Source organism: Microsporum canis, genomic scaffold, assembly GCF_000151145.1.
Source record: "Microsporum canis CBS 113480 supercont1.4 genomic scaffold, whole genome shotgun sequence".
Taxonomy (NCBI): Eukaryota; Fungi; Ascomycota; class Eurotiomycetes; order Onygenales; family Arthrodermataceae; genus Microsporum; species Microsporum canis.
Window position 1 is genome coordinate 526,658 of NW_003299166.1, and position 27,434 is coordinate 554,091.

The 27,434-nt window shown below is 48.0% G+C and overlaps 10 protein-coding genes and 1 non-coding gene across 11 annotated transcripts; 6 read left to right on the plus strand and 5 right to left on the minus strand.

The window, feature by feature from the left end:
- Positions 1-196: 196 nt before the first annotated feature.
- On the minus strand, positions 197-4,868 carry MCYG_04175 (peptidase C14; the record flags this gene model as incomplete). The annotated part of the gene is made up of 7 exons (XM_002846392.1): positions 197-2,003; positions 2,166-3,546; positions 3,757-3,925; positions 3,989-4,254; positions 4,446-4,636; positions 4,693-4,766; positions 4,833-4,868. 7 exons carry the CDS (start codon positions 4,866-4,868, stop codon positions 197-199), a joined length of 3,924 nt encoding a protein of 1,307 aa, XP_002846438.1.
- A 3,047-nt stretch (positions 4,869-7,915) lies between these two features.
- Positions 7,916-8,407, plus strand: MCYG_04176 (conserved hypothetical protein; the record flags this gene model as incomplete). The annotated part of the gene is made up of 1 exon (XM_002846393.1): positions 7,916-8,407. The coding sequence occupies one exon, from the start codon at positions 7,916-7,918 to the stop codon at positions 8,405-8,407; it is 492 nt and encodes a 163-aa protein (XP_002846439.1).
- Positions 8,408-9,264: 857 nt separating this feature from the next.
- On the plus strand, positions 9,265-10,293 carry MCYG_04177 (conserved hypothetical protein; the record flags this gene model as incomplete). The annotated part of the gene is made up of 3 exons (XM_002846394.1): positions 9,265-9,499; positions 9,589-9,938; positions 9,994-10,293. 3 exons carry the CDS (start codon positions 9,265-9,267, stop codon positions 10,291-10,293), a joined length of 885 nt encoding a protein of 294 aa, XP_002846440.1.
- Positions 10,294-10,374: 81 nt separating this feature from the next.
- On the minus strand, positions 10,375-12,545 carry MCYG_04178 (conserved hypothetical protein; the record flags this gene model as incomplete). Its single annotated transcript, XM_002846395.1, has 2 exons — positions 10,375-12,286; positions 12,511-12,545. 2 exons carry the CDS (start codon positions 12,543-12,545, stop codon positions 10,375-10,377), a joined length of 1,947 nt encoding a protein of 648 aa, XP_002846441.1.
- A 458-nt stretch (positions 12,546-13,003) lies between these two features.
- On the plus strand, positions 13,004-13,771 carry MCYG_04179 (EBDP3; the record flags this gene model as incomplete). The annotated part of the gene is made up of 1 exon (XM_002846396.1): positions 13,004-13,771. One exon carries the CDS (start codon positions 13,004-13,006, stop codon positions 13,769-13,771), a length of 768 nt encoding a protein of 255 aa, XP_002846442.1.
- A 919-nt stretch (positions 13,772-14,690) lies between these two features.
- Positions 14,691-16,182, plus strand: MCYG_04180 (annexin A7; the record flags this gene model as incomplete). Its single annotated transcript, XM_002846397.1, has 2 exons — positions 14,691-14,715; positions 14,789-16,182. The coding sequence occupies 2 exons, from the start codon at positions 14,691-14,693 to the stop codon at positions 16,180-16,182; spliced, it is 1,419 nt and encodes a 472-aa protein (XP_002846443.1).
- A 1,589-nt stretch (positions 16,183-17,771) lies between these two features.
- Positions 17,772-18,341, minus strand: MCYG_04181 (uncharacterized protein; the record flags this gene model as incomplete). The annotated part of the gene is made up of 1 exon (XM_002846398.1): positions 17,772-18,341. One exon carries the CDS (start codon positions 18,339-18,341, stop codon positions 17,772-17,774), a length of 570 nt encoding a protein of 189 aa, XP_002846444.1.
- A 1,573-nt stretch (positions 18,342-19,914) lies between these two features.
- MCYG_10540 lies at positions 19,915-19,985 on the minus strand. The gene has a single exon. It is a non-coding gene; the product is annotated as a tRNA-Glu (tRNA).
- A 625-nt stretch (positions 19,986-20,610) lies between these two features.
- On the plus strand, positions 20,611-23,072 carry MCYG_04182 (conserved hypothetical protein; the record flags this gene model as incomplete). Its single annotated transcript, XM_002846399.1, has 2 exons — positions 20,611-20,805; positions 20,940-23,072. The coding sequence occupies 2 exons, from the start codon at positions 20,611-20,613 to the stop codon at positions 23,070-23,072; spliced, it is 2,328 nt and encodes a 775-aa protein (XP_002846445.1).
- Positions 23,073-23,429: 357 nt separating this feature from the next.
- Positions 23,430-23,967, minus strand: MCYG_04183 (mitochondrial 54S ribosomal protein YmL31; the record flags this gene model as incomplete). The annotated part of the gene is made up of 3 exons (XM_002846400.1): positions 23,430-23,482; positions 23,603-23,835; positions 23,927-23,967. 3 exons carry the CDS (start codon positions 23,965-23,967, stop codon positions 23,430-23,432), a joined length of 327 nt encoding a protein of 108 aa, XP_002846446.1.
- Positions 23,968-24,311: 344 nt separating this feature from the next.
- On the plus strand, positions 24,312-27,351 carry MCYG_04184 (tafazzin; the record flags this gene model as incomplete). The annotated part of the gene is made up of 4 exons (XM_002846401.1): positions 24,312-24,513; positions 24,588-24,606; positions 24,866-25,658; positions 25,867-27,351. 4 exons carry the CDS (start codon positions 24,312-24,314, stop codon positions 27,349-27,351), a joined length of 2,499 nt encoding a protein of 832 aa, XP_002846447.1.
- Positions 27,352-27,434: the final 83 nt, after the last annotated feature.

Here is a 27,434-nt window from a genome sequence, read left to right on the forward strand (position 1 = left end):
GCGTTGCTACTGGCGCACCATAGGGAATCTCAACAGGCACAACCTTACATATCTCAAGATAGCTGGTTGTAATTTCGGTACGGGAATTCGAACAGTGAATCTGGCTTTTGTTCCGAAGGCCAGACAAGTTGAGTGTTCCTAGCATATGTCCTCTGGAATACATCCGAAGTACGTCCTAGAATAAGCCATAATATTATTAAGGCATCCCCAGACCTCTCCGCGTCCATTGAAATTTCAAACGAAATGTCCAACCCAACGGAGCATGGTTTAACTTCCCTAGCATATTGAAAAAGAGGGTATTCTCCTGTTGGTAAACGCTTACTTGCTGCGCAAAACTTTTCTCTAACCACCACATGAACAACTGTGGCTCTGCAATATAGGCTGGAGGGATAGTAAGGCCTTCATACTTGCTTAGAATACCAAATGCGAGCTTCCATACCTCATGGCTCTTATCCTTGAGTAGCAAGATAAGTTCATCGAGCATAGCTTGAGGTAAGTTTGACTGTCTTTTTAAGACATTAACTGCAGAAATTCTCTTCTGCCAGTCATTACCCTTAAACAGCAAGATAAGCTGATCAAGCACAGCTTGGGGTAGATTTAATTGTCCTTCTAAGACATTAGCCGCAGCATAACTACGCCTCCAGTCCTCATCCTTGAGTAACAAGATAAGACTATCAAGAATAGCTTGGGGTAGGTTTGGCCGTCCTTTTAGAGCGTTAGTTGCAGCATTTCTTGGTCCCCAGTCGTTATCCTTGAGTAGCAAGATAAGTCCATCAAACGCAACTTGAGGTAGGTTTGACTGTCCTCCTATAGCATTAGCTACAGCCTTTCTCACACTCTGATCTTTATCCTTAAGTAGTAAGATAAGTGCATCGAGTGCAGCTTGAGGTAGATTGGACTGTTCTTTTAGGGCACTAGCTGCAGACACTCGCGACTCCCAGTACTCATCTTTAAGTAGCAATATAAGTCCATTAAGCGCGGCTTGAGATAGATTAAATCCTCTTCCTAAGGTATCGGCTGCGGTACTTCTCACCCTCCAATCCTCATCCTTAAGCAACAAGATAAGTCTGTCAAGCGCGGCTTGACACAGGTTTAACTGGCTTCCTAAGGCTTTAGCTGCAGCCTGTCTTGTTCCCCAGAAGTTCGTATCGTGAAGTAGCAAGATAAGTTTGTCGAGAGTAGCTTGAGGTAGAGTTGACTGACCCCCTAAGGCCCTAGCTGCAGCCCCTCTTATATCGGCGTTTTTGTCTTTAAGTAGTAAGACAAGTCCATCAAGAGTAGCTTGGGGCAGGGTTGACTGGCCTCCCAAGGCTTCAGCTGCAGCCCCTCTTATTGTGGTATATTTGTCTTTAAGTAGTAAGACAAGTCCATCAAGAGTAGCTTGGGATAGAGTTGACTGACCCCCTAAGGCCCTAGCTGTAGCCTCTCTTATACCGGCGCTTTTATCTTTAAGTAGTAAGACGAGTTTATCAAGAGTAGCTTGGGATAGACCTGATTGGCCTCCCAAGGCTGCAGCTGTAGCCACTCTTATATTGGTATCTTTGTCTTTAAGTAGTAAGACGAGTCTGTCGATAGTAGCTTGGGGTAGAGTTGACTGAACCCCTAAGGCCCTAACTGTAGCCTCTCTTACACCGACGTCTTTGTCTTCAAGTAGTAAGACGAGTCTATCAAGAGTGGCCTCGGGTAGGGTTAACTGGCCTCCCAAGGCTTCAGCTGCAGCCTTCCTTATATCTGTGTCTTTATCTTTCAGCAGTGAGGTTATAATGCCTATTGTGTCTTCTGATAATCTTGGCCGCCTACTCAATGTACGTAAAATATGACTCTTCCTGATGCGAAAACTTTCACGTAGAAAGGTATTTATACCAACCTCTAGAAATTCAGCCTCTGACAACAGCTCAGTTGTTTTGCGAAATTCCCATTCAAAATCCACCCACTGAAGCAGCCGGGTCTCCAATTTCTTTCGACCTTCTAGAGCTCCTCCAGGCTTAGAGCCTGCCACCTCGCTGAGGCAATGCATGATTAGTCGTTGATGCGCTGGTCCTAGCAAGTCGCGTGGTTCAGCCTCCAGTTCCCGAAAAAATTGGTTGAGCGGTGCGTTGCTCGGTCTCTTTTGGTTCCATCCTATCCGAAAAAGGCCAGCAACAAAGCGCCACATTATATCATACCGCGAGTGATACTTTTTATCTTGTAAAAAGATTTTTGGCATAGTCGTCGAATTGCTTTCGACCAAATATAGCGGCTTATCGTCCAACCACTGTCTCACGAAATATCGGGCAGCGAATAACTCCTGAAAAGTAAGATGGAGGAAATGATAACTTCGTAGGTCTCCTCCGAGGGTATTATCCGACGTGCGCAGAAACGACACCTTTCCAAGAACAAGGCCCGGGGTTCTGCGGGACTTTATACTTTGATTGGCCAGGTTCTTGTAGATCAGGCCTTGCTCATCTGCCCCGAATTCAACGATTCCATTATACATACCGTAGAAAGCAAAGCCTTCTACCAGATTTTCTGCATCCTTCACTTCTTCTTCATCTTCTGGCTCGGCAATTTCCCTCAGTACCTCTTCCGTCTCTGTATTTCGTGTTTGCAGCTGAAGTAAATCTTTCCGCCATAACTCTTTTATAATATTCTGATAGATATCAGTCATCGTCTCTAGAGCCTCGTTCTTAAATGTTTTACTCCAGCTGTGGCACAGTGCGTCGAGCTGAATTGGAATCCGGACCAACTCCTGAACGATTGGACGTTTATTTAAGAAGAGTTGGATCTCTTCAGCCACATTCCTTAATACAATATCTTCATTTTTGAGGTAGGATACCACCTGCTCGGGGTAGAATCCAATAGTCTCTAGTTCAAGATCAATCGGCTCGAGATTTCCCCGGTCCAGTGTATAGGGCCGAGTTGTAATAATGACCTGGTCTTGTGCGAGAAGATATTCTAGAAATCGTTTCATAGGCTCCCCTGGCTTCCACTTGCCATATACCTCGTCCAATCCATCAAGAACGAAGAGAGTTTTGTCCTTAGCTGACCCTGTAACGGCATCCCATGCAAGGTCTGGGAGTTCCTTGCTATTGCAAAAATATTGAACGAAGAGATCTCTGAGCGTATAGGGCCCATTTGCCTTGATACCATTGAGTATTCGCAGAGGGATCCAGATCAGCCAGTCAAAATGCTCTTTCCACATTCCATTATGAATGTATTCGTAAACAATCTTTTTACATAGGGTAGACTTTCCTACTCCTGCTCTCCCACGGATAAGGATTCGCTTAGGCCTCTTTTCTTCGTCATTTGAGAGTTTTATCGGGTTAAATAGATTATATAGTTGCACATTTTCGCCGTTTAATCCGAGCTGAAGGCGCTCGGTAAGTAAAAACGAAGAAGATTCCGATATATGCGGTACTTCAGTAGGATCCAACCGAATGATGGCTAGATTAATGTAGCAGTTTTCCATCGGCAATTGTTTACCGGAGAGCCGTTGGATCTTGAGAGCGTTCCCCTTAGTGTAATATGCCTTTAGCGCGCTAGCCGCTTCGGAAACCGATGGCGCGGCTAGTGAGATTGTTAGTGGATTAATGCACATTGAAGGAGATGAAATAAACGACACCCATGATCATAAAAATCAATTGATTGGCAGTATAAAATGGAGAACAGTGCGGGACAAACAGGTGAGCCCCTGTTAATTACACAAAAGTTTGCTAGGATGAGGTAAAGCTCGTAGCCTCGCCTCTGCCTCCCTGTCTAGCTCGGAGATGTGCTGACCTTTATTTCGAATAGCATTATCCACCACCATCTCAAGCTGGGGCCGGAAGGTCGACTCAAAACGACCTTCTTCGGGGTTACCGAACTTGCACAATTCCAGGTGATTACATTCCATGCCAATGTTTCGAGCGCCGTTGCCGTTAATTACTGCTGATGCTTTCTTCACAATCTATACATGACGGTTAGAGTCTCTTACTAGCATTGATATTGCTGATGGGAACATTGTACACACCATTTGTTCCCCTTGAGGGAGTCTGGTAGGTAAGGTCTCATAAAAGCACACGATTTCTAGGGATCGTGATGCATTCTGCATAAAGGACTGGTTGATGTCCATTGTCGAGGCTGAATAGGTCTCAAGCTCCTGTGTCAGGGACGTCTTGTTCTGTCCCATCGTGAAGCAGGAGGCGATATTCTGAAACATTTGTACCAGCGAGGCCTGGCAAGAACCCTCGTGAGGCGTTCCCATGAATATTAGACCGCCTGTTGTGGACTGAATATCTGCAAAGCGGTCGTTATCAGGGCATAGAATCAGGGCCTAGAACGGTTAACACATTCGGGGTCTGAGTTTGGCTTAGAGTCAAGGTTTTGTACCTTTTTTACTACGAGGCCGCCTAAGCTATGAGCCACAAACACAATCGGTCTCCCCTTGCAATTGACACGGCGAACGCAGAGGTCTTCTAGCAGCTTACTTGCATGGTCAATGACCCGACTTGTGGTGACATTTTGAAACACATTGGCGTTATAGCCAAAGGTCATGATGCGCGCCCGTTCGTAGAGGTCGTCACCCAAGAAGCTTTTGTCCATGATCCATGGCACTTCGGCATCGGCGTGCTTCCATGTCTCGATGCAGTCGCCGCTTAACCCATGGACAAAGATGATACTAGTATAGCATATATTAGCAGCCATTCGATGCAGGGTGAAGATACGATGCCTTACTCTACCACAGGCTCCGGGCCTGAACTACCTGGTCTGGGAACTAGCACTTTTAGGCCGTGGTACGGCCCGTTGCTCTGTGCAAAATGTCAGATATATTATTAGGTAGAAACGATAGGAGATAATGGCAGATTGTATCTCACAGTTTTAACCTCTTTCTGTTGCCTCCAAAAAACCATGGTGTGGATGGCGCTAGATTTTGGTAGGCAGGTTGAGCGGGGCTTCATCAGTATTAGTTATATAAGATCCAGAGGATCGAACGCTTCTTTCTTTTTCTTAGAGTTATTAATTGATGGTATCTCAATATCCAATTGTTTAACTAAGAGGCAACGTACTATAATTAGACGACGCTGAGATATTTACTCTAGCCTATAGGCAAACTCCAATGGATTCTAAACACAGAGTTTTACGTGGGGGCCAAACGATCTTGTGCATTAGATGGATTATTGTCGAATAGAAGAGGTGGGTAGACATGGTCGTCGACGTGGCAGCAATGCAAACGGGGTCGTATTACGTCTCACAGGGGGCACTGAATGATGTCGAGCTTGCTACCCCTTGTTTCTAATAAATAATAATTCTTGCCCCTAACACCTACAAGTTTTCCCTTTCGAGCAAATTTACCCAGATGATTCTAATTCACCGGCTTCCTAGCAACTTTAGTTTTGGGAGGTTTTCTAGCATACTACGTAGTAGCACAGAATGGAGACTCTCCTATACCTTTAGTGCCAAGGCCTTAGCGGGAGCCATTTTTAGATCGCCAGGGCATACATAGTATGTACATACTATGTAGTAGCTCCGCCCATATACATTGTGTTCGGATAAGGCTTCAGCTCTTGGGAACGAACACAATGTCTTGAAACTCTGATCATTAATGGGGCAAGCTTGTGGGAGATCATGGGGCACCCATCAACCCTGTTCCTGTCGTTCGGAAACGAGAAAGGCACTTGCATGCAGTCAACCAGGATAAGACCCCATAGTCCGGCCCCATTTGAAAGATGGCTAAAAGGGAATCTCTGAATTCTTGAGATACTGAAGTTCAGCCCTCTCGGGGTTTGACAGGTGAAAAAGGTCGTGTTCGAACTGACTATCCCCTGCACGCTAATATCCAGTTAACGAGTAACTAGCAGAAACGGGAACGGAGTTCAACTTGTTTTTCGGGGGGTTTAGATATGTCTTCTGCTGCGTGTTGCACGATCAGGTTTCCATGTCTGCCATGGAGTCGATGATCTTGTACGCGAGGGCCCTCCAAGCGGTTTCAAGTTTTGGGTCTACTATGTAACTGTCGACCAGCCTTGGACAGGGTCCGAAGGGTCGCCCAGCTGCATGAAACCATGCCCCCTAGGGCCCCGGAGCTGAAGGGTTTCCATAATGAATAGCATATTCGTCCCGAGATGAGGGATTGAGCGGCGCGAGCTCGTAGAAACTCTGATGTTGGGGAGGCGGAGATGGGAATGCTTCGAAACACAGCGTGGCTCTCGCTGACACTCCCCGCTTACCTGAAGCTCTACAACAGAATGTAACGGGTATTCATGAATCGTTATAGGAAAATCCTGCCGTACCTGAAGTGCTTCCTGTGGCAGTTTTGCTATATAGGGAGACGTGGCAGTCTGAATGGAATGATAGAGCTGCTCGAATTGTGTAAGCGACCACGGTATGTTATAGGCTATGGACAGGCGCAAGTGGAAGAAGGGGAGGAGGTCTAATAGGTCATTGAAACCCACTGACTGAATTGGAAACCTCGCGTTGCATTCCGACAGCTACTCTTCCAACTGCGAATTCTTTCCAGGGCCATTTCTCCAATCCTTCTCTGCTTATCTAGATCACATTGGCAGGTTTCCATCCTACTAGCCTCCTGCATTTAAACAGGAATTGTTACTTTCTAGTTCCCGATTCTTGTCCCCAGTGTCAAGCCTCGGCTTGATGTTCAGCTTTTTCTTTCATCTCCATCCTTTCACGCTCCAAAGACTTCGCATTTCGAATATTCTCTTGCTCGAACTCCTGCTTCTGCCCCCACTATATTGGAAAGCTGCTCAACCGTATCCTTATTTTGAAGTGCCTCACGCCCGTTGGAGCTCTATCGGGAAACTTCAGAATCTAAACCTTAGCCGTTGTCTTGGTAACCGTAGGCTAGTCAGTGTCAAATATAACCAGTCTCTCTGCTACTAATTGGGGCAGGCTCGCCTCTTTGGCCGACTGACACTTAGTTAACTAGTTACTAATCTTCCTATCCTAGATAGCACGATAGATCATGCAATGTTCTAGTCATTCAATTTTATAACGAATCAATAAGGCGAATTTTCTCTTCATACCTTCGGTTCTCCTATATACCTATCCCGCATGAGAGCTCTACACCACTTCTGCTCTTGTAACCGGCAGGATGTTTACATGGGAACGCCCCGCGCTCATTCCCCACCATGCTGAACATTGATAGGGTGCCTTCCCTTCCATCCTGAACGCGTCCAGCCTATGCCGCCTTATCACACCCTGGTAAAGTTATACTGATTGTGCATCCCTTCTGGTCTAGCTGGAGCCATGAATGTAAAGATTAAGAGGCGTCAAAGCATCATGCAATGAGCGCCCATGGTGGGATGAAATCAACTAAATTTCGTATACTGCATATGCAGAAATAGGCACCAAGAGACATCGTCAACCGGTCTCAGAACTACTGTCTCGGGAACGACTGGGGAGATTATGTGATGAATCGCCTCACGGTCGGAGCATCTGCTGTCGGGTCCTCCTGTAGTCTGTTCGATCCTCTTACTCTGAACAGAGCGTGGCTAGGAATACCCTAGGCGAGAGATTTTATAACCTATCTTACTGTAACCGTGCTTACTCTTTAGGCGAATATCGACACTCAAAAGTCTAGACATGAGATTCATGCAGAGTTGTGTAACTGAAGGGATACTGTGAGTCGTCGCCGAGTAAGCCATTTTCGTCATCGAGCAAGCCATGAGCTGTTTGGCGCCACAGAGCATCAGACTTGTTCAACGGCCAATTTTGCTTTTATGACAATACTGACCGTGACTACTGTTGAGCCAAATAGCAGCACTGCTATAAGGCAGCAGAGTAAGAGGTAATATCTTTGGTATTTATATGGCCTGATATATCTTTATAAGGATTCTCCTTCCGCTAGCCCCCTACCTAACCGGACTATCTCTCTATCAGTATCGGACTCTCTTCCACAGTTGGCACCGCCTTTTCTAGCGTCACACTCACTAGTTAGACCATGTCACCCAAAAAGTTAAAAATAGGGAAAGAATGGTCCTTGCACCCATCACTCCACGATGACGTATCGCGCCTCTTGGAGGCGGATGGCCTTTATTTCGAATTCCACAACGTTGACGATGACATAAGTTGCACCAAAGAACATGATACAAATATAACGGGTCTATTTTTATGCCCAAACCGCACATGCAGCGCCGGCGGATGGTCAAGTAAACACATTGCGGTCACTATCCGAATGTACACTGGAACGAGATACAATGCAAAGGTGTATCATCAACGCTGCGAGACCTGCGAGACACTGGGTCGGCCTCTTCTGAATGAGTCCTATGCGGAACGGGTTGTATATCGTCTTAAAAAATGGAGTGGGATACAAATGGAACCACCACCTTTCTCTGGTAAAAGTAATCGTCCACATAATAGAAAGTTATGTGAGGGTTGCAAGGCTGGTCACTGCAAGGTGCAAGACCCAGATTTGGTTTTGACGAACATTTGATGTGAGTCTACAGTTGATCAATATATAAAGAAACATTCTGATTGCTGGTAAATTAGCTATCCGTACTACACCGACATTGAGGGTTTCTTCAAATTTGAAATTCACCTAATTCCTCAGATGCCCATTTCCCGCTGATTGACGGTATCGGATGTCCACCTTGGCGCTGCTAAATTGATGAAATACGTTGTTCCTCTTTTGAGTTGTACTATTACCCCCAAGCCAATAATAAATATTCAATTTGGTATATATATCGCATTAGGCAGCTAGCCGTAGGGTGGGTATATTATTCGGACTAAGATACCCCACTATTACTATTAAAGAATTAATTCGATTAAGAAAGTATTAAATTGGTAGTTAAATAGGCGTAAAAAGTGGCCGTATCTATGCTAAAAAGAGTAACCTAGATCCCTTCTTGCTCCCTATTTAGAGATATATATCATATTGTATTTGGCTATAGATTCGGTCCCCAAATGAGATATATTGGCTTGGGGATGATGGTATAAAAACCGTTAACTATATAACTCAAAAGAGGAACAACGTACTCCATCAAGCTAGCAGCGCCAAGGTGGACATCCGATACTGTCGATCTGCGGGGCATCCGAGGAGTCCTAAAATAATAGAACGCTAAACTAGAACAGGACTAGTCTGTTAACAGACACATCTGTCAGCTGAGTCAGCACTCTCTAAATCACGTGGTGATAAGCAGCGGAACCCTTGATAAGGGGTCCAGTTCAACCTTACTATGTACAGTGCGGCTTGTTCGATATCCTCCTGTCCATTCCTGACTCCTCCTGAGAGACCACCACAAGTATATCCATCCATCTCCCAACTCGTCGAATAACCTTCGCCGTATAGATATGTCCGACAGATCTGCATACAGAAACGTCTTCCTACACATTGACTCAACAGGAGCCACTTTTGGAGGCTTCTACCAGGCGGGCTCAATCACTGAGGAGATATTCCTCTGGATGCTTCAAAATGTGCTTCTAGTTGCAGAGCAGCCGTTAACTGTCACCCACAGAGCTTCAAGTCGAGTCATCACCCGTACCACACATGTGGTTGAGCTTGGAGATTATGATGTCTCCTCTGCAGGTACGCTATGCTACTTTCCCCCAACTTAGACTTCACATAGTAAACATATTTACTTTCGACTTTTGTTTTCTTTTTCTTTTTTTCCATAGGGCCCATTCAAGTGACGGATGAAGTTGCTTCTTTGCGAGTCCTGAGCTACTCTGTTTCAGGTCGAGAGAATCACTTCCGGGATGGAGTCCGCGCAAGGGACGGAAGATGTGTCATTACCGGAGTACTCAACCAATTCGCGCAGTTTGGCAGGTGGAATGCATTCAAGGCCGCTCATGTGTTCCCCCTGCAACATGAAAGTATATGGATCGATCAAGGTTACAGCCGTTGGGTTACAAATATGGCAGATGAGGTTGGCGTGTCGCGGATAAACTCGACCCAGAACGGATTGCTGCTAAAAAGTGATGTCCATGAACTTTTCGATTCATATATGCTTTCAATAAACCCTGATGTAAGTGAGTTGGAAAGCGCCCCCTCAATATACTGCGGTACTAACACAAATATAGGACGGGTACAAAATCATATCATTTGGCCCAGATATTCTTGGGGTTGATGGAAGGATACTTGACCCAATCTGTCGCAACCCGAATGATAGTAATCGCGTGTCAGATGACATACTGCGATGGCATTTTCGGCAAGCTGTGCTTGCTAATATGAAGGGCGCAGGGGACCCTGTTTTTGAGTCCGATTTTCCCCCCGGTACTGACATGATAGCGGATATTCGCGAGGGCCCAGCTAGCCAGCAAAGGTTCGAAATGGAAATGGCGTCAAGACTACAAGGCTTCTCGAGGGCAGGCCAGGGCTGATACAGTATAAATAGCTACATCAGCTCGGCCTGCCCTCTACGCCGGCCTAGTCGTCTATAGTTCCGAGTTCGTTCTCATAACCTATGCTTGAATATATGATGGTCCAGTTAACCCGCCAGTGGACCTTGTACTCTTAGAAGACGTCCAAAACTCTGACGCTTCACTTTCGCTATCATCACGTATCCATGGGTCAGAGTATATCTCCTCGGGAGGATATCCTTCACAGTTGCGAGTAACCCACGCAAAGACTTCTTGTGATGCCATCATGGATGCTTCCTGGTCTGCTAGGGGAAGTGTTTGGTGGTCCATGGCTGCCATAGGAGGGTCTACTTTATAGGGGTGACGAGGCATGGCTCCTGAACAATAACCACGATCTTCCAACCCCGAACCATTCGTTAGGCCCCATGACCAGTTATGGTAAACCAGCTCGTGACGGGGGCAATCTCTATGGGCTTTCACCCTAATCGCTGTATATTCGAAGTCGGTCATGCCGACAGGTTGCCATGGTGAAAATGGCGGGCTATTGTATTGCAAGTCATCCTCGACAGCGGGCGGTAGGTAGAGAAGGCGCCAGGCGTCCGACCTAAAGAGCTTATCATACATGGAATCAGACTTGATATATGGGCCTGAACCCGGAACGTCCATGAAAGACTGTGGATTACCAGTCCATGGCGCACCGTTAGTGTCCAGAGGAGGGGTTCCGCTGCCAACAAGCTCAACGACGGTGGAAGAAAGCCCACTAAGGGTGGCTCCAAGCCAGAGAGCCGCAAGATTTGGACATCGTATCGCACAAAGTAAAGGGAGGATCTCATCGAAGGAAAGAGAGCCGGAATAATTATTGGGTATTTCTTTGAGCACAGGATGAAGCCATGGGCTGACCAAATTACAGCATACTTTGGGTTCCCAAAATACACTGCAGAGACTTGAAACAGTCACGTTGTGGGCACAACTCATCGTCATGTAGTAAGGGATTTGGGAATAAAGCTCTTTAACATCCGCTGTGGCTTGGGGAGATTCGAGAGTATTCGATCCACGTAGGTGAGGCAGCCTGGATGGCGTTCCATAGTAGTTGTGTGCTGGGAATGTCATAGCAGTTACAAGAGCGGCAAATAGTTGGCTATGGGAACCGTAACGCGCACAAAGTTCGACAAGAAACTCCAATGCTTGTTGGGAGGATGGAGGACTTGGGGATTTCATTGTTGAATTTGCTGGTAAATCACTCACCCTGACCTTGAAGCCTTCGTCGTGGTCGAGCGCCACAGACCAGGGCGAGATGTAGCGGACACCGTCGCTCTGCAACACTGTGGCTTTCCAACCTAGTCCAGGTGCTAAAAGCGATGCCCACCATCGTGCTGCCTGCGCACTCACACAGCCAACATCAATTATGTTACCGATCGCTTCTGCCTCTCCATGGCATATTTCCGCAGTAGAGTCGGTATAGTATAAGCTGGACGATCCTGATCCTTGTCTCTTGATCAATTCTGCCGAAAATATGTACGACCATCCCAAGGCAAGTACCCCGATGATATTGACCTCATGAGCTCCGTCCACTCTGACCCCTTTGTGAAAGGCATCGTTCTTAAGACAAACAGGCGTGGGCCGTCGAACACCTATCGGGAGGGACGCAGCTCGTATCTTCTGCTTTCCGCCGATGCCACACCCACCGCCATCTGAAACAACCCACACACCCTCTGCTCTAATGTACAGGATGCCGTTCGATGTAACTTTATCAAAAGCCTCATGGCACTGATTTATATGAATATCCGGCATCGCCGGGACATATCCAAGCATATTTTCGGACCGAAGACATTGAGAAGGGGGGCCATGCCTGTATTGGATGATAGCTTGCTGCGCAAGGCCATGCCAGTAATAACGAGCCTCATGCAAAGCGGCGTCAAGCTCGTCTTGACTCGGCTGGAGGTGATCGCGACTTCTCTGGGCCCTTCTTCTAATCAGCTTGAAAGTCCGCGCCTGGATCGAAAGGGGTGTATACCTATCTAATTCCTGGGAAACCATCTGCGCAAAGACTCGCTCTTTCGTGAAGTTCTGTCATAGGCAACCAGCTTTCACTCTCTAGGACCGCGTGCTTTTATGGTTCCTTAGCATTCCAGGCTGATCGAGCTTCGCCTTGGACGCTCATTTCCATATCATATCTTTGATAGGGAACGTGCAGCTGATACTTGATACTCCGGAGCATCTAGAGCATATAGAGCATACATACAGAGAAGAGGCTGATATATCGTATCTGACATGATATAAAAAGAATACTTTTATTGGTCAAGTCCCCCTTACTAAAATTAACCTGAGCTTAACTTGCTCCTCGCCAAGTAGCTATATAACCAGTTTATTAGGGGCTCATAACCAGGTTATAACAAACTCTAACCTTCTTAAACGTTACTACGCATTAAGGTTGTTCCTGCTTATTAATCGGAGTGTTTTATATCACGTGATTATATATATTCTTCAGCTCCTTTGATGAACACAAAGACAAAGAAGAGGATAAAGAAGAGAAGACAAAGACGAGGAGACAAAGAAGAAGAAGAAGAAGCAGAAGATAGGGAGATAGCGAAGAGAAAAAGGCGCAGCTGGAAAATTACAGATTGACAATTGGGAGAAATAGGAGGGATACAAAATACTCAAAGCTGGAACTTGTGTCTACTTCTCCATCTCTATCTAGCAGGAGAAAAGAAGATATCACAAGAGAATCAAGATGCAGACCTCTACCGCCGCACCAGCTTTCACAGCTGATATCCCGACACTCCTCTCAATCGTTACCGCTCTCTCGATAATGCCCGTTGCCTACATCCTCAGCACCACCTTCATCCCATCCGGACAGCTGCGCAACCGCATTCTCTTCTTCTGGCATGCCTACGATGCAGGCACCCACCTCCTCATCGAGGGAGCCTTCCTCTACCACTGCTTCTTCAGCTACAAGCAGCTTGCACCGGGTGAAACGATACCAGGAGTGTATGGACCACCGTACTTCCTCAACCGTCCTGATCGAGCGTACGGGCCTGCCTACGGTGTGGGAGCCACTGCGAGAATGTGGCAGGAATATGGCAAAGCCGACGCCCGATGGCTAGGTGCCGACCTGTGTGTGGTCTGTCTTGAGATATTGACGGTGTTTATCGGCGGTCCGTTGGCGGTATATATCTGCTACTTGCTGACTAGAGCTTCGTCGACGAGCACTTCGGCCGCCTCCAGGGCGGGGTATTCTGGCTGTTTGTGGTTTTCATCCATCGTTCTGGCCGTGGGGGAGCTGTATGGAGGATTCATGACTTTTGGGCCCGAGTGGTTTTCCGGGAGCGTTGGTTTGGAGACGAGTGACCCTGTATATTATTGGCTGTATCTGGTGTTCTTCAATGTTCTTTGGGTCATTGTGCCGCTCTGGGTGCTTTCTGTTGCCTTTGGGGAGATCAAGGTGGCTTTTACGACTGCTTCTGCTGCCGGCAAGCGCAGCACCAAGAAGTTCAATTGATGATGAGTTAATTTAGCATGCCCTGTCAGGATGTGAAGCTATCTTCATTTCGATTGATACCAGAAAGCATACATGTCTAATGAAGATACCCCTTTCGTTTTATATCGAGAGAGAGAGCTGCAGCGGTAGATTCCAGCATGTACCTTATATTCATCAGGTAATAAACGCACCTCGAAACTAGAGCCTAAGTCCATTTGTTTATCTCAGCCTGAAGCCTTGCTAGTAGACATGGCCATCGTCCCTGGTTAATCCCATGGATGTATATGTATTCTCCAGCCTTGGTAGTGACAGTCATCTAGACAGCTCGAAGGAATATATCCCCGAAGGATCACCGGAAAGAGAGCAGGCTCGGGGGCTGTGTATACAATATCAACATTCCGGTCCTGACGCTTCCACCAGGATTTACCCTCGATAAAATGAGACAAAAGGAATATAAATCAGCTTGAGACGGCCTTCCTGGCCTCCAAGGCGGCAAGCCTTCATGCAAGCTGCAGCCTAGTTTGCTGCTATCCGCTTGTCCGTACATATACGGAGTACATAGTCGTACTTTCAGGGGCTTCGAGGCGCTTCCCACAGCCACAACGATGCATGAACTTATGCTTAAAAACTGCCAGCCACAGCGAAGGGTCAACGATGGATGAGAGAGAACAAGACAACAGCACTGCCACAGTTCGTGATTGGCGTGTGGATTGAGAAACACGAGAAAAAAAGCGGGTGGTGAAAAGAAGCGATGGAGGGACTTCAACTATTTAACCAGAAACTCCCCGCCAGCTTCCGCCCAGCTAGTTACATCTGACTATCCACTACGACGAGAGCTACATCTATATTTGCGGCCGGATAACTAGGAACTAGCATTAGCGTCTGCTAGTTAACTACTTGAGATCGATATCGCGGGCGCCTGCTCGTTACTCCTTCAGTCATGGCCGGATATCCCCCGCCAGGTCGTATGTTGCATCCCATAACTATACACATTATCGGTTATATTGTCGATGAGACCATACTGACTAGTGTCTATAGAGAACCCCTATCCGCCGCACGGTGGTCCACCTCCTCAGGGTTATCCTCCTCAAGGCTATCAAGGCCATCCGCCGCAGGGCCAGTACCCCCCGCCGCAACATGGACAGTACCCTCCACAGGGACATCATCCACCACAGGGCCATTATCCTCCGCAGGGACATCATCCTCCTCCAGGTGGCGCGCAGGCCCAATACTACGCACCACAGGGACATCCACCTCAGGGTCAATATCCCCAGGGACAATATGGTGCCCCTCCACCGGGAGCTCCGCCGCACGGATACCCGCCGCAGGGCCTTCCACAGGGACAGTACCCTCCGCCGCAACAGGGGCATTATCCCCCTCCTCAACACGGCTACGCCCCACAGGGACATTATCCTCCACAGGGACACCATCCACAGCCCGGATACGGTGCCGCACCTAGCGGACCACCCGCGCAGCCATCTCCAGGCTACGCGCCCGGCCAGATGGCACAGGGAGACGCAAGCAGAGAAGCCGACTCACTCCGTAAGGCCATGAAGGGCTTCGGGACCGACGAGCTCACTCTGATAGAGATCCTCTCGAAGCCAGATGCGCTGCGCATGGCTCTCATCTGCCACACTTTCTATTCCCGACACAAGCGCAACCTGGATAAGGATATTGAAAAGGAATGTGGTGGGAAGTTCCGAGATGTGATGCTCGCGCTTGTCCGCGGGCCCCTGATGCAAGACGTCTACGCCGTCAACAAGGCCATAAAGGGCATGGGCACCAACGAAAGGCTGCTCAACGACGTCCTCTTGTCGCGCTCAAACGCAGACATGAACGCCATCAAAACAGCGTATAAGACGACCTTTGGTCGCACCCTCGAGGCAGACGTACGCGGCGACCTGTCAATGCAGACAGAGCAATTCTTCAACCTCGTGCTGGCCGCTACACGAGCAGAGGAAAACACTCCTCCTAACCAGTATCAGCACGACCAGGACATGACGCAGATGTGGGGAGCCATGGGCGGAAACACCGGCGTCCCTAAACACACCGTCTGGCATATCATCACGCAGCGATCCGATGCTCAGATCCGCGCTATCAGCGAAGACTTCCCCAAGAAGTACAACACGGCGCTGAGCGCGCAGATAACCAGCCATTTCTCAGGCCATATCCGGGACGCACTGGTGCATATAGTCAGCAAGGCCGTCAGGCCTGTTCTGCACGATGTCCTTGCACTGGAAGACACCATGGCCGGTATGGGCACTAACGACTGCCTGTTGATCGAGAGGCTGGTCCGTATACACTGGAACAGGCACTATATGGAGCAGGTCAAGGACGGATATATGAAGAAGTACGGCAAGCCGTTGAGGTCGCGGGTTGCCAGTGAGACGAGAGGCGACTACGAAAAGGCTCTTCTTGCTATACTCCAGTAAATAGTATCTTATCCCTGGTAATTTTGTTTAACTCCTCGGTTATGAATCCACTGTCATGAATATAATGGAGGGGATGTTTCTTACTAAAAAAAAAGTTCATTTTCTCTGTCTTATCCGTATGGTTGCCCCATGAAGTAAAGGAAATATAATATATACAGGGTATAATTCATATAATACATAAAAACGAAGAGGAATGATAATTCAACGCGGAAAATAAGCCGAATGTTGTTATAAAGCAGGGTTTTTGCTGAAGGAAATTGTGACTGTTTTTGTTAGACGCCAACGGGAAGGCCGTGATACTCGTGCTGTGGGCAACACCCTGAATACATCAAGATACAGGCTCATTAGCGTCCACATTATATAGCTTAATCTTGCCCTCCCGGCCAACTTCATCCGGTGTCTGAGTTTGGGGTCTCGGGCTTCTTAGAGATTGCCAGAATTATTCACATAAGGAAGCTAGTGGAAACGAAAGGTGAGCCGCCGTTCATCTTACTCATCTCAATTGGTTTCAGAGTAAAGTAAGCCCTCTCGTGGTATCGATGAGTGTTGGGTGCAAAGCAAATTCTTCACAGTCTAGGTGGTGAGTTGGGGCCACCGGCCTAAGAGGCTGTGGGAGAGATAATGGAGATTTGTGTGGGGTTGAGGCCGCAGGCGTACGGCTCTTTTGGGTCCCTAATATAAGCGTCAGGAACTGGCTGCCTATATCTCATGAACTTTTCAATAAGGATATACTCACAGTGTTTAACCACATTTCCCTTCTCAACCATTGCGTCAAGATAGACATACAAGGCATCTGGGTCATTTTCTGCACGAGTAACAAGTTCTTTTAGCATTTCAAGGGCAGAACGCCACAAGTAAGCCCATAATTCACGAGGGACTTTCTTTCCATCGAAAAGGCGCTCGAGTTTCCGTAGCAGTCCGTTCACTGCTAAAAAACTCGGTCTCTAAGATGTGCCAGGACAGAGTATCCATCTTAGAGGGAAAAGTCCTTAAGACTGAATCCAGTGTCAAAATCTGCCATCTGGCCAAAAAGGTGAGCCCGCGCTGATTGGCAGAAGAAAGATAGGTTATGTTTGACAGGTGCTTATAGATGCTCCGTAGGCAAACTTCGTTCCAATCCCAACTGGCTTGTGGAGTTCGCGGCTCTATTTTCGCGGCTAAAAGCGCGAACCCCTGCACTTCACGTGATGTCGCTTAATTCTACGGTGGATAGTTATACCGCTCCGATAATGTTTACTAAAGGATTGCGTAAGGTAATTCCAGTAATACGAGAAATTATTGCTATTAGTTGCGATATTCTTTTACGCTGTCGCAGCCACAGCATGTAGAGAGCAGAGACAATGGAAAGGTTAAACACAAGATTGTGTTGACAGAAAAGCATGAGTAAACGATAGCATTATTTAGTATGGTGAGTGATGAACTATGCAGGGGATCAGAACAAAGCCAACCACGGAAATCAAAGGTAAGGACAAGGGCAAGCCCGAGTCCAGAGCATATATATATATTTAGGCATGAGGTCATCACTTCGTAGGAAACAGATGGAAAAAAAGGGAAAAGAAATAAAGGCAAGCCCTCCCAGAAGGCATGTACTACTTGTCGTGATCCAAGATCTTCCCCACACGGTCCCTCACGCTGAACCCATTGAAGAGCCAGTCATTCCCATGTCTACCGACCTGCGTCATGGTGCTGCTCCGTCGCTTATGACCTGCGCCGCTACTATGCCGTTTCTTCTTTTTCTCCTTGTCGTGGCACTCTTCCGCAGCAGAGTCCGGGCTCATGAGCGTGGGCGAGGTGGTTCGTTGACCGCCGTGGGTGTGATGGTCAGGTGTGGCGGTTGTATCAATTGGAGCTGGGGCAGGGGACTTTGCTCGTGAATGTGAACGAGACCGAGAATGAGAGAAGGAGCTGAAGAAATGGCCTCGGGAGGGGGAAGTGGGTGGTTCCAGGAGGGGGGACGCGATGCCTGAGCCCACGCTGGATCCTCGGCTGTGGCGGTGGAAGAACTGAGGGAACGAGGAGGACTTGGATGGATTATCGCTTGTCCCTGCCCCTGTTCCTACGGATGTGCCTGTGCTGGTGGACGTGCCTGAGGTTGTGCTTGGGATGGAGGAGGAGGTCGACTGCGTCGTCTGAGCCAGGAATGGTGGGCGGTCAGACATGTTGACCATAGACACAGGATAAATATGTGACGATATGTATAATTAGAGAGCAAGTCTCGGTAGATATCAGGTCGATAGCAGAGAAAAAAGCAAGGCAGATGTATTTATATCTTCATCAAGCTGACTCGAGAGACATCCACACAGACAACCTTCGCAGGTCGGCACGGAGCGATCGCCTGTGGAGATGTCGGCTAGTTACTTGCTCAAAACTAGTCATATATTACCATGTACCCCCGTAATAGTGAAAAGTCCACAAGTGCCAGGCCGTCCTTCGCCTTTGAGCCGCATCTTCTTGACGTATCACGCCGTTCGAGGAGTTAACTCTCAGCCAGGTAGCATATGCAGGTTACAACGAACTTGCGGCCAATGCCAGGACGCCACTTATACGTAACAGTCCCCTCCTGGGCCTTTCAGTCGTCTTGAGCCTGTATGAGAGCAAGTGACGAAGAAGAGTGTCTCGTCCGGCATCTCCTCGTCTCCTCGACACCTTCTCAGCCCTACGGCAAGGCACGCAGGGCACCGAAATATTATGACGCACCCGTTTGGATCCTTCGAGCTGGTAAATATGGGGTGTGGAGGGCAGATGACCAGATATATGTGTGTATTTCCTCGGAGATGGCACAGTCTGTCTTCTAGAAGGCTTCGTCCTTGTCCTCGGCGGGCGATAGCCGTGGATCGAGAAGGATTCGGGAGTGGATCGATTGCTCTGCGTGATTTTCCATCCTCGTATTCAGGGGCGGCCTTGCTCTCGACGATATATCAACTGCCGTGGTGAGTGCTTGTGTGTGGACGAGGACATCGTGATGAACCATCATTCAGTTGCCGTTTGGCGTTGTTTGTGCCTTTTGTCCGTGATAACTAGCGAACTCGAGCCCCGTCTATTACATCTCTTGCGTCATGAACACATGTGGACTTTTATTGTCAAAGCCAGTAATGGAGCTTGGTGACTGCTAAGCTGTTGCTTACTATGTACTCCTTGGCTTGTATTTTGAAACCACCGCAAGGCATATGTGATACATGCTGAACCCACCACGTATAGCTATACGGAGTACATATTAATCAATTACCGACATCATGATAATACGCAAGCATCTGCACTTTCAGCTTCATCCACATTGAGTACAGAATTCTTGTACCCGTTGTTGCAATACCCGTATGAATCGGTAAGATGTGATTGTAAAATGAGAAGTCAAGCGTAGCTAGAACATTTTACGGGGCTGAAGAGTCTAGGTTTTATATATTATTCCCGCAAGACCTGGCCCGTTTTCTTGCCTCTGCCGCCTGAATATATATACAATTATACAACCCAGGTAATACACACAGACAAGCAACTATGGGTATCACTATCAAATATCATTGTCCCCAGGCTCACGATAAGTTGGTTTGTGTGGGCTGGAACAAACCTAGGGAATCAAGGTAAAACTCCTCTATTCATGTTAGTTGAACAGCCAGATAAAGTACAACTGGACGAATGCGGATGTAAAAAAAAATAAAGAGCTTATCAGAGACATGTTACCCTCGAAAAAAATAATATATAACTATTGAATAAAAAAAGAAAAAGAAAAACGATGAGCTCCCTAGCGGGGAATCGAACCCCGGGCACGACTGTGAGAGAGTCGGATGTTACCTCTACACCACTAAGGATGGCTGGATGGTAGTGTCGCACCTCAGAAACAAGAAGAGCCAGAAGTCAGTCATGTGATACATGAAGACGCCTACAGAAAAGGTTGTCTATCATCTTTACCATCTTCTTTTACTGGGATGTACTAGAGGGTTGATTAAACGACTATACCCATGGATATCATTATGAAGAAGAAGCAATGGCACTGCTGTTTTCGCCCAGTGTGATTATTAGATACCGGTACGGGCATCAAGCGGATGAACGTGGTGGATGATTCTCAATATTACCCTCTCGATATAGCAGGATTTCATCATGCCTACTTATACAGAATGGCTAAACAGACATGAAGACGGAAGGGAAAATACCCAGGACTTGAAGCCTGAAAAGAAACTGTTTAGTTGGGATGGATGGAGTCCCAGAGAAACCGAGAAAGAACTACTAAGAGTCGGTTGCTACTACCACAGCGCAGACGTGCGAGCCAGATGCCCGGCATACCACAATAGAAAGGGTTCATTAAACGCAAAGAGCATGCAGGCTATCATCTTATACCGCTCTGCAATGTTCTTCCTCTCTATCATTTAAACTTATACCCGTCTAATCGCTCCTTGGTGCGACAGTTCACTCCTTTTATCTCGACCGTCTTCATGCATGGACAAGGACCATCTAATTATACTCGTTGGAGCGAGCTTTGCCTTTTGGCTACTGATTGTTATCCTTATATTCGCTACCTGGAAGGCTGCGGACTGGTTTGCTCAGGATACCACAGACGTTGAAACTCCTCAGGCTCAACCCGACCTCCCTTCGCCTACCCTTGGAGTTAAACGCGTTCGCTTTGCTCCTACCGTCGAATTCATCTAGTGGAAGCCGGAGATTCAGGCATTCTTTTATTCTGACGTCGTGTTTCGTACTGCCGTGGCTGATGTTTGCGTTAAGAGGTATAATAACCCATGGCTCCCATTTATATCATCTTTCTCCAGCATCGAGATGTCATCCAGCCTCCTCGTCACCCCAACGGCCCAGGTACCGCGATCCCCGTCGACGAGCGCATCAGCTTGAGAACTTTCACCTTACTCTTTATGGGAACTGTGTCTATTTTCGTATTGGGCGTTCTCTACTGGAAGCTGGGAACCTTTCTACGGTCGTTCACACGCTCAAGGGTAACTGGGGGAGGGAGGAGTGCGGCTTCGCACCATGTTAGAGCGTGGTACGGATGGATTCCTACCATGGATTACAACTATCACAAACAGCGATGGAAAGGGGAATTTCGTTGGGTTGGAAAACTGATGTTTTGGAGATCCTCGCATGCAGATTATAGTTGGATATGGTGGGATCCGGATGGTGAAAAATCAAAGCAGCGGGCTGAAGATGAGGGCCGTTTACGGCGTATCCCCTTGCGGCTGATGAGATATGCGATTAATGGCTTACGGCCTGGACCTGCCCCACAACCACCGGTCAACGCAGAGAAGAGTCCTTGTACGGCCAACATGCCCACGCCCCGATTAAACCGTTCTCTCTATCAAAAACACGGAGATCCCGGGGCCATGGAGTGTGAAGACTTTTACCTACCGCACACCCCTGGCTCTGCCTTTACAATCTCGCCAAGAACACGATCTAAGTCCTTAGATGACGGTAACTATGGGTTGAGATGTACTTCACGACTCCGTCCTATAGCACGAAGGGCCCTTTCTGAGGGCCATCAAGGTAGTTCTCGCCATATACAGTTACACTACCCCTCTACCCAGCCCATGCATGCTACAAGACGATATGGCCGAAGTAGGATGTTCAGCTACGAAAACTCAATGGACGAGATTCCTGCTGCCAAATCTCTCTCTTGGAAGTATCGAGCTTGGGGAGCAAGGATGCAATGCCAGACGTTTGGTGATACTAATAGAGCTCTCAGAGGCCATGCTGGGCGGCCAGGGACAGCAATGTCCTTTGCTATAAGAAGCATGATATCGTCAGGGTCAGGCAGTGGTTCAGAAGTATATCAATCCCTCCATGCGGATATCAGACAGCGCCCGGTTCCATCGTCGACTAAGCCCTGTGACACATTTTCCATACACCCTTCCTGCACGCCTTGGACCCAAGTGAATGAGTCAAGCTCTCAACACCTTTCTCATACAGAATATACCAGTTCAGTTTCTAGATTGCACGGTCAATCTTATTCAGGGAGGATGCATATGTCCAGTTCGCGTTACAGGTCTGGAGAAAATGCTCTTCGAATCCGAAAACGGCGTGGCATACGCCGTCGACTTCCCCTTGAAAACTGCCTAAGCCGCCCTGAAGTTCGACTAGTTGATGATTTGGATAGGAAACTAGAGTGGTTATCAAATGAGATGGACCCGGGCCGAAAATCTTTTGCATTTCTTCTTCTTCACAACCATTGGCTCAACAGGGCTACGTGGGTTGTAACCGACCCTTCGTCTAGAATCACCGTCCAGAAGAAAAGAATACGGGGCGACCCGAGAGTCAATACCATGGCCTTTGGTGGTAATGGAAAAGCTGCGGCTCTAGACAACACGCCGGCGCCACGAGTCAGAGCAGTTACACCGCGGATAGACTCTTGGAGGGTAGCAGTCAATCGAGCAAGGGCATCGTCTGGGGCTAAAGAGATAAAAAGGGTTGCCGAGTTATTTGAAGGCTCTGCCGAGGAGGCGGCTGATAACAATGTTGACCCGGCTAGCTGGATCCTCAAAAAGCCTCAACAAGGAAATGGAATGTCGAACAAGCAAAAAGAAGCTTATTTCGAAGGACCCGGGGGTTGGTGTGAGAAGCTCGACTACTGGGAGAATGTTCCCCGGCTGTATAGAGTGCGCCGGGTAGTCCTTCAGGGCAAAGCCAACCGTCGATGCGTGGTTAGAACTAGCAAAGATATATGCGGCGGCGTTGAGAAAGCTGCCCAGAAGGCAAAACGACTGGGTGTTGAGCAGTATGCTAGGATCAAACAGTTTGAGAGATCTGAAAAGTCAGGCCGGGGAGTTGTAGGTCCACGTCACTCCCCGAGAAGCACTCTTCCTAGGTCTGTAGTAAATATACAGATGGAAGATCCAGCACAAGGACTACAAAATACGCCTGATTTGGTGTCGATGCAGGAGCGAGACGAAGGCTAAACCAAGCCACAGCTAGTATTATTACGCTTGAGAGCTAATTTAATGAATTGATCTTTCGTTTCGCATACGAAGAAGAGAAGTGGTCAATAATGGAGCTTATCTCCCCACTCTGTGAAGAGTCAACAGGTCTCTCCCTGCACACATTATAGCCGTGTGATTGCACAACTGCGAGCAAAGTCAAAAATAACCTAGTAATAGTACACACGTATATTCGGTGTAGATCTAACCGCAGAAGGACAGCCAAAAGCAAAAAACTCCGTACATGCCCACGTAATATATCAAGGAAAGGTATTTATACAAAGCGCAGAACGTATATCCGCGTCTAACAAAGGGATGAGAGAGGATACTAGTCGTCGTTTAGAAGCCGGGAGGGTTGACTCTCTGGCTAACACGAGTCCATTTGGGGAGTTCTAAGGGAGTTGAGCACAAGTTAGCAAATATTCCTCTCCTCCAAACGTGGTGCTTATGGCGTAAGACCAGCCAAAGCAGTCCATCAAAACAAGTAACCAGCCAGCAGGACCCAAACATACTATGTATTCCCTTGCGGTATTTCTTCTCCTTGCGATCGAAGATAGTATATTTGTCTCTCGGCAGCATCTCCTCCTCCCTAGGCATTTCACGGTACCACCGTTCAACAGGCTTCGTTGCTCCAAGTCCGTTTCTCTCCAGCGCAGCATAGACCGTGTCAACGACGCTATCGACTGCTCTTAACCGTTTCCGTTGCCTAGCCTTCTGTGGGCTGGAAAGCCGCCAGGGAATTTTCCTGCAGAGAGCAAGCATCTGGTTAGCCGTGGGCCCATCCATATCACTGCGCTCAGAAGGCTCAATGGCACGAATCAACAGGGAAAACGAACCATAATAGACCACTGAGTAAGGGGGAAGTTGGCTTGAACATCATGGGTTGGATTGACGGGAAATTGGTGGTGAAAACGGCCTTTTCAACGTCTTCTTCTTGTTTCGTTTCTTGAGATGTCGAAGTTGCGACTTTTTTTTTTCCGTCGAGAGGTGTTGGTCCGTGCACGCTATATCAAAGATGCGAACTTGAAAGCCTCAAAGTTGGCGATTTTGGATGCGATTTCTCATCCGACGGTCTTCTTGTCATATTTGTAATTTTATTCTTTCCTATGTCTTATATAGAGCATGGCAATTGGATTCGCGTCATTCTTCAGGGTCTGATGAATTAATCTACGGAGCCGCTTCTGCCAGGTCCCTTTTCGGGTCACTCTCTGAACATTCCCAATGCAGCTTCAAGATGGGACGCTGGAGCAGCCGTCCGCCGTCTGGAGGTTTTTGTCCACTGCAACTACGCTGAATATTGCGGCGCTATGTCGTGCATTTCTGTACTCGCTCAACACCACTGAAGTTAATGGCCTGGAGAGGTTCTTGAAGCTTCTGGAGTCGCGGCAAGATGATACTTCGAGGACACGCGGGTTGATAACTGGTGAGTTATTCTCTGGGTTAGTATCTGGCTAATAGCTCAATTATGATGGCTGATTATGTTTTCTACGCTCACAGTGTCAAACCATATAAGTGTGTACGTAGACTGATATCGCCCCCTGTCGACATATTGTACATCCAACATGGACGCTGGGCTGAAACTCTTCGGATTGGTGCTATAGTATGGACGATCCATTGATGTGGGGAGTGATACCATTGCGCAGTCATTGGGGGTTCCGGCCATGCAACCGAAGATGGGCTCTCGGAAGCCATGATATATGCTTTAAAAATAGGTATTATGGACCGTTTATTTGGGGAGACAATGAGGGTAATATTGTACTAACTAGCTTCTACAGATTTATGTCAGCGTTCTTTACATATGGGCAGGTCCTCCCAGCACATAGACTTTTCCATTCTCCCCGCGGAGGCCTCTTTCAACCAAGCATCACCCAGGCAATCCGGTTGTTATCCAAGGGGCCATTCCCTGCCGAACCTCACAGTGCTCCAATGGAAAAACAAAGATGGAGCATAAGCAACACTTGTGTCGACCCCTTTTCTGAGGTACCAACGGCCTTCACCACGACCGGAGAGGATGCCTACCTCGCTCCATCTGCTTACGCGTGCAACTCGTACTCTTGGATTCACGTCTTTCCAGAAGGAATGATTCATCAGTCAACACATAAAACTATGCGATATTTCAAATGGGGGGTATCACGTTTGATATTAGAGCCGGCCGAGTGCCCTGATATCGTCCCCATGTGGATTGAAGGAACGGACGGTATCATGCACGAGGACCGTGGATTCCCTCGTTTCATACCGCGTGTAAAGCAGAGGGTCAGTGTTACCTTTGGAGAAAAGGTAGATACCGATGCCATATTCGGAGAGTTGAGGAGCAAATGGCAGAAACTTAAGCGGGAATCAGAGCGAGAAGATACCGAGCCCCTGACAGTCGGGATCTTGAATGAGAAACTCATGTACGGTGACGAAGCTAGAGAGTTACGTGTGGAGTGTACAAGAAGAGTTCGCGATCTCGTCCTTGAAGTCCGGCGCTCGAGAGGCTTGTCGGACGAAGACCCGAAGGCTAGCATGGCGGAAACATGGCTGAGAGAGGGCCCTAGGAGAGAAGGGAGGATGGATGACGGCTCCCTTGTTAGAGACATCTAACTTCTACGTGGACGGGCTTATTTTGACTCTTGCTATGTATTTTCGTTCAGCCTGCCAAGCGCTTTTCAGCCGCCACTTGTATTAATCAGCCAAACCGTCATCATCGTATATAAACATCTACAACTTCGGCTGCCCCAAGGTCTTCTTCTCTCACCAGTTAAGAGTATTATATTGATTGCTCCCTATGCCCAAGAAACATAAGACCCCGTCTATAAAACCAAAACCTGACGCCCATCCTTCACTCCAGTCGTCCAGGCCTTCCAGCCATGGCAAGTCAACAGGTCAATCCTCTGTCAACGACATCCTGCAGCAGATGCGAAATGCGTCTTCCAAGGCAGCAGGCTCACGGCAGACAATGCTAGTGCCTAGATCAGTTCATCCGTCTTTGAGAAATATCCTTGAGCTCCCTGAGACACCGCCACCCCGGCCTACGACGGCTCGCCAGGCAGTTGGACAACGAAGAGTCCGCAGAACACCTGGCCCGCCGCCTCCTCTCAGCTGGGTAACTCCTAACCCAGGATCGAACGGCGGTCTGGACAGCCTGGGCAAGAGTTCATTGAGAGGTCACAGCATCAAGTATAGCCGTCGGCTGGACCGTCTTCCTGGAGCAGTTATTCCCCCACATGATAGTTTACTACACACCATACTACACTTCATGGCTAGGAATTGGGACTGGCACCTCCTTTATGACGGAACATTCCTGTCAACACTGCCAACACATATAAGGCAGCTTCTGTTGACATATATATCTGTTTATACAGACCATCCATCAATGGGGGTACACATGAAGGGTTTGGAACCTTTGTTCCTGACCTCTGAGTCTGGCCCCAGGGACGGCACCGAGGTGACCCGGTTAGATCTTGGATTCTCAATTGGATACTGGCTTACTCTGAAACAACTCTCAAAAGAGGTCAAGAGTAATACACTGAAGGGTAAAGAGAATGGCCCTCTTCCCACCTCGTGGGAGGAAGAGGCTGACTCGGAGATATCGAGTCCTTCCCCTTACGGCCCGGGCCAGATCGAATTTCCTGGCTTTGGTAATATCAGATACCTCTCTCTGGCATCTCCGGCTCCGGAAGCTGCGAGCTGGGTCTCTCTTCTCAAGTTACTGTCCCATCTACCAACATTAACCCATCTCTCCCTTGCCTACTGGCCTATCCCAACCCTGAAGCCCAATGCCCTCACAGCGAGCGTGAGCCATCCAAAACATAAACAACTCTCTTTCCAGTACGGAGGGTCTGATACCTATTCATCATATGAGAATAATTGGGTCGAGGCCTCGATCGTCCTCGCGAAGCTGTCTAGAATAACCTATAGCCTCAAGTGGCTTGACCTAGAGGGCTGCGCCGAGTGGATTCCTTCATTGTGCTGGGATGGAGTCGATATCTATGGAGGAACTCATGAAGTCACAGGCCCAGAGTGGAATGGCTCCTGGAGAGGAATAGAATGGATTGGCCTTGGCCCTGGCTGGATCCCCGAGATTCCAGCGCTAGACAGCATCTCTGTCAATGAAGATGACGAGGACATTATACTCAAGCAACAAGATAGATTTCGTAAGGAGCGGGAGTTATTTCAAAACACACTCGAGAGAATAAAAGACGTTGGAACGCGCATACGAACAATAAGGAGAGAAGGGCGTGGGAAATGGATACACTACTCTGATGGATCAGAGTGGTAAGAACTTACATATATATAAGCTTGACTGTATATACACAGGTGTATGCATGTTATTCATGATTATATCTATCCTGTGTGCTATTC